The sequence below is a fragment of the Triticum dicoccoides genome, chromosome 6B (assembly GCF_002162155.2).
Source record: "Triticum dicoccoides isolate Atlit2015 ecotype Zavitan chromosome 6B, WEW_v2.0, whole genome shotgun sequence".
Taxonomy (NCBI): domain Eukaryota; kingdom Viridiplantae; phylum Streptophyta; class Magnoliopsida; order Poales; family Poaceae; genus Triticum; species Triticum dicoccoides.
In genome coordinates this window covers 233,880,977-233,886,554 of record NC_041391.1, presented here as the reverse complement: position 1 = coordinate 233,886,554, position 5,578 = coordinate 233,880,977, and the positions used below count along the sequence as shown (strand labels likewise).

Below are 5,578 nucleotides of genomic sequence, written 5' to 3'. Positions count from 1 at the left end.
CGAAGCAGGGCGGTGACGGCCGGCGCAGGACGACGGGCGGGCCGGCGCGCGGACGACGACCTTGAGGGCTACCTGTCGTGCGAGGCCGCCGGGTCAATGAAGTAGCCGGCCGGTCGCGCCGGTGTCGGAGTAGAGGTGCGGGGTGTCGACAGCGGCGACGGGCAACGCAAACCGATCAAGTATAGATCGGAAAACCAAAAAAAACATCGATCAAAACGATCGGCGAGAGAGCGAAATAACTCGGAGCAAGGGCTCGGGAAAAAGACTCTCTAGGGCGGCCGACCAACATGACCGGCGGACGAACCCTAGGTACGGGTGGCGCGGTCCCCGGTGGCGGTCATGGAGGCCGACCGCCCCAGGGGCGGCGCGCGGGGGCGGAAGCGACGACGGCTAGGGTTTAGGATCGAGATAATGCTGATACCATGTTAGAAGGGAAAGAGAGATTGATGTAATGTTCGTTTGATGTATTGCTTGAGCCTCGTGAGCATATATATATATATATATATATATATATATATATATATATATATATATATATAGGAGTACAATGATCTACTTGGAGTACAAGACAAGGCAGAACAAATCCTAGTCTATCTCGTCTTTCCTAATAATCACGATACTCAGCGAAAATGACACATGAAGCTGACTATGTCCCCAAGGTCAATGACCTCCGCTTCATGGTTGAAACGGGCGTCCATCGTCGAGCCCTTGGTCCTCAAGAGCACGACCCGAAGAGCGTCCCGACGGAATCAGAGCTCACCGCCGACGAGCGTCATAGTATGAGCCGACGCGAAGTCGGGCGTGTACAAGACCCGCCAGTGTACATCGCAATTCATCCCCCGAGAGCGACAACCTTTCTTTCTGGGTTTAATTTTTAGGAATGTACTTTTAGCTCTACGTGCAGCCAAATTTGGTTATTTCACACAGTTTAAAAAGATTAAATCTTTGCGAAACATGCTACATAACTGCACTAGGCAGTGCTCAACAGCTCAAGCTTGAAACGGAGCGAAAAAATGGTGCCTTTCGTGCCCGGTTTGAGCGGATACTACTCCACGTGCTAAAAAACCGCGTCAGCAGTCGGCACTCGGCACGGCCCCCACGCCCACGTGTCAGCAGGAGCACGATTCGTGGGCCCCGCGGCCCAAACGGCCCGCCTAACCGCACCCACACGGCCACACCATCCTCGTTCGCTCCGCGCACCCAGCTCGCTCTCTCGCTCCCAACCCTCCCCCACCCCACGCCTCCCTCCTCCCTCCGTTCCATCCTCGCCCGAGCTCTTCCCCTCTCCCCGCATCGGCTCGCAATCCCCGCGCGCGCAATCGAGTTCCTCCTCCCCCGACCGGCCGATCGATCCCCGCCGCCCGAGCGCCTCCTCGCCGTGGTATTCCGATCGATGCATTGAGCTCCCGCCCAGGCAAGGGCCCCGCTTCTTGGTTCTTTCATCTCTGCCCATTCCCGCCTGGTCTCCGTGATTTCTCGATCCTCGTCTGTTTTGCATGATGACATACCGATTTGGAATCCGGTGCAATGACAACGTTCTGGTTCGCGGCGGGGGGTACGGTGTCGATGTGTGGGTTTCTAAAAAAATTGGGTGAATTTGGTGGCTCGTCGTGGGGTCTTTGTTAAATTACTTCTTTGATAATGATTTGCTGGTCCTGCCATTGACTTTTTTGCCTTTCCATTTATTTTAATTTTATGTTTCTGCAATATATATTAATCGGTTTAAGGTACTATGATTATTCCTTGTTGATACGCTGTTTCCTTCAATACTAGCCTTTTCAATTAGTATTGTTATTATTGTTTATGAAAATGTGATGTTGTTATGGCCTATATTTTTTCCCTTTCTTTTGTATAATGTGTTGGCTGAGTGAGTCCTTTAACTTATGATGATGTGTGTATTGATATCGACAAGCGAAAATTGTGGCCATGTTTGACGAAAACGCCTGGCCACAAGGCAATCAATCTAATATGTTATCATAACTCTAAATACTGGAATGCTGAGAATTAGACAGGGAGATCCTATTTTATGAGAGGCCGATGTGGTGAGTGCTTTCTTGGTCCTCATTGGCCACATGCTGCTAGTCATAGCAAGTTGGCAACACTGTTGCTTTTCAGCCTTGTGCCGCCTTTAGCTTTGGCCAGGGAGATCAAGTAACACCTCAAGCACCATTGTTGTCTGTTTTCATTGTTGCTGCCGTTGCTCTTCATCAAAGTTTCCTTTTCAACTACGTTATCCCCTATGTCCATTCGTTCTTCCAGAGGCACCTGAAACTGAATTCAGTGGCACACCTTTGACCATGAACGTTAAATTATGACTGTGTAATCAATGTATTTCATTCCCGGTAGTAACTAGGAGAGTTTATTTAGTTCCTAGTGTCACTTTAAGAAGAGCTATGCTCAATTTGGAGTTAGGCAGTCAACTAACGTATGTAGTATGTACACATATGTAATATCTTACTCTTCTTTGTTTTTTTCAAGACTGGATCTCAATTTGTGTTTTGTCTAGTGTTGGCGTCTATTGTTATAGTATTGGTGGCTTGACGGGCTTACAAGCTAGTGACCCTTAAATGTGTGAAAATATCCTCAGAATAAGGATAGTTAGTTATGCCCAAGCTCTCATCCCCGATATTACGTACATTTCCAGGTAACAGGTTTCTACCACTCTACAAAATAGAGCAATTCGCTGAAATGGGGGGTGTGATTGGAAAGGGAGACACCCCAAGGTACAGTTCAGCAGCTACAAAGTTAGAGCAGAAGATGGTTGATGCCATGCAGCAGAGGGCACAACAAGGGACTTCCCTGAAGTCATTCAACAGTGTCATCATGAAGTTCCCTAAAATTGACGAGAATTTGAGAAACTGCAGGATTATCTTTCAGCAATTTGGTGAGCATTATCCCCCTGTATGTAAAGTTATCGACTAATGTTGGTAGTGTTAACCTTGTATTCTACCATGCCATCAAAGTTTCAAAACTCAAGTCTGACAACTAGTTTGAGATACGTTAATTCTGAAGTTTCTGAACTTAACCTACTTGGGATAATTTTATTTCGTGTATTGTATAGTAATTTACTAGTAATTTCATATGTAATCGTACTATCCTTTATTGTTCTCTCTTTTCCTAATATCTTTCTTTTTCATGCTCTAACAAATAATGTTCTGTATTTTGCAGATGAAGATTCAAATGGTGAAATAGATCAATTAGAACTGAAACATTGTTTCCAAAAGCTGGATATCTCATTCACAGATGAGGAGATAAAAGATCTATTTGAAGCGTGCGACATATATGAACACATGGGCATGAAGTTCAATGAGTTCATTGTCTTCCTGTGCCTTGTTTATCTTCTCAATGATCCAGCTGTGTCAGAAGCAGTATCCTTCATACTTCCAAATATAAAATACACCTACTTCCATATTTCTGCTATCACTTGGTGCTTTACTGCTGCTGCTACACCATGTGAGAACTATAATTATTAAGAAATACATGACCCAGTTCATAAAAGCAACGTTGATTTTCTCCATTATTATGAACAAAATATCAACATGCTTATTTATGTTTGGCAGACTACATAATACGAATTAATTTATCAAAGCTAGTGATAGATAGGTTCTCTTGCAATATATATGCTTATCATGCAATACATTAATTAATCAACATAGGGAGTAGGAATCACATGCAAAGTGCCTTCGATCAGGTTATTCAGTAAAGATATAAATTATGTGAAGTTCCATAAAATACTTCAAGAGAAGTACTTAAAAATTGTCCAAGGTATTCAATTTTTTTTCATGAAAGTTTTGGTCATTGCAAGAAAAGACATCATATAATGGCAACTAGGTAGATATGTCAGACTTCTGCACTGGGATCCTTGTTTACAACTTTACATGTGTCAATGTTCTGTTTTCATAAGGAGACTTGTTATGTCCTTGATGTGTTGCTTTAGAGAAAAAGAATGGGATTAGGTAACCTTGAGCCGACTTTTGAGACGTTGGTTGATGCATTTGTGTTCTTGGATAAGAACAAAGATGGATATGTCAGTAAGAATGAGGTGATAGAAGCGATAAATGAGACCAGTGCAGGAGAACGCTCTTCTGGACGCATAGGCGTGAAAAGATTTGGTGAGTGATCTAACCTGCAGCGGCATATTGAATCCTCTATAAAATCACTCTCATACTTTTCTGTTGGTTAATCTTTGATTTCTCAACTAACTTTAGATTGCAAATGCTAATCGGCTTTAGACATGTTATGCTGCTGCACCGTTACTTTTCTAGGCATCTCAGCAGTTCAGAAGGACACTTTTAGAAAGTGAATCTGGTGGCAAAAACAACTATGACTATGTTTTCACTTCCTTTCTCTAGTTTTTCCTTCTGGAATTACCACCTCTCTCTACCTGCTTTGCAATGGCCTTGTGACATAGGCAACCTTTTTTGGCTTAAAAAATAATCGATACAAGTCTCAAGCTGCTGGCAATTTTAATTTCCTTTGGAACATTGGTGCCAAGCCTCAGCAGTAGGGATGCCTCAGTTTATTTATATTCCTTCGTGCTTTGGCTTTTGAAGAAATTTTGTTCAAGTTCAACAACTGCATAGGAGGTTTGGTGCTTAGTGCTTATTCCAGCCCACATTATGAGAGTTTCCTCATTTATGTTGACCCTGATGTTTATACTCTTTTGGTGGTTCCAGAGGAAATGGATTGGGACAAGAACGGAACGGTGACCTTCAAGGAGTTTCTTTTTGCCTTTACTCGCTGGGTGGGGATCGACGATAATGAAGATGACGACGATGATGAATAAGCACAGCTGAAGATCTAGCCATTCTGAATAGGCCAAGTCAGCCCTCGGTAGCCTCCAGCAGCTTTCCTACTTATGATAATGAAAGAGTAGTTTAAAATGTTCATTGGTGCCTTGCCAATTATGTCTGTTTATGTTTTGTTAATAGAATGAACCAAAGTTGTTGAGAATTTGGCGATAAAACTTTGTGCTTTGGTGTTGTCTGATCATAGATAACCATGCCATTGAAAACTTTGTGCGCTCAGGTATTGGAAGCAAAATTGTGAAGTTTGGAAGAGAGGTGGTCTTGTTTCCATCGAAATTAAACAAAAATTTTAGGATGAAATCAAACTTTTTTTTCTCCTTAAAAAAAGAAAGAAACTAAACATTTTTTTCCTTTGATACCTCTCGTGGCCTCCCTTTGCATTGATAGATACACACCTGCACGCACCTGCGACAAAACTACAATGTCCAGTTGCAAGTATATTTCACTGGCATTTAGGTGTAACAAAGTTACAATGTCGAGTTGCAAGTATACTTCACAGGCATTTAGGTGCTTCTGCTGTTGCAGAAAGAGCGATATTTTTCATACCGTTACAAATATATGGTAAGAGTTATCCATGTCAGGGCTTGTCAATCCCCTCCAATCCCTTCTGAGAAGGTGGTGTTAAAGGAACAAGCGCTCAAAGTATTAGCACCAGTCTCAGGCTTTGTTGGTGACCAGGGGGAGAACGCCGAGGATACTAAATCCCTTTTTATTTGAAAAGCATCAAATCTAATCTATTATAAAAGTTCATCGAAGTTCGGAAGGGGGTG

General features: G+C 43.1%; 1 protein-coding gene across 1 annotated transcript; it reads left to right on the top strand.

Moving 5' to 3' along the window:
- Window positions 1-1,214: 1,214 nt before the first annotated feature.
- LOC119324041 (probable calcium-binding protein CML21) lies at window positions 1,215-5,058 on the top strand. Its single transcript, XM_037597772.1, has 5 exons — window positions 1,215-1,414; window positions 2,645-2,884; window positions 3,169-3,368; window positions 3,938-4,112; window positions 4,677-5,058. The coding sequence occupies exons 2-5, from the start codon at window positions 2,689-2,691 to the stop codon at window positions 4,784-4,786; spliced, it is 681 nt and encodes a 226-aa protein (XP_037453669.1). The 5' UTR covers window positions 1,215-1,414; window positions 2,645-2,688; the 3' UTR covers window positions 4,787-5,058.
- The last annotated feature ends 520 nt before the right edge of the window (window positions 5,059-5,578 follow it).

Bases quoted from the DNA above. Each gene is read 5' to 3' on its own strand.
- LOC119324041 (XM_037597772.1), top strand. From the start codon at position 2,689: ATGGGGGGTGTGATTGGAAAGGGAGACACCCCAAGGTACAGTTCAGCA. The intron at 3,369-3,937 runs GTATCCTTCATA...GTGTTGCTTTAG, and splicing joins ATCCAGCTGTGTCAGAAGCA to AGAAAAAGAATGGGATTAGG. The intron at 4,113-4,676 runs GTGAGTGATCTA...TGGTGGTTCCAG, and splicing joins CATAGGCGTGAAAAGATTTG to AGGAAATGGATTGGGACAAG.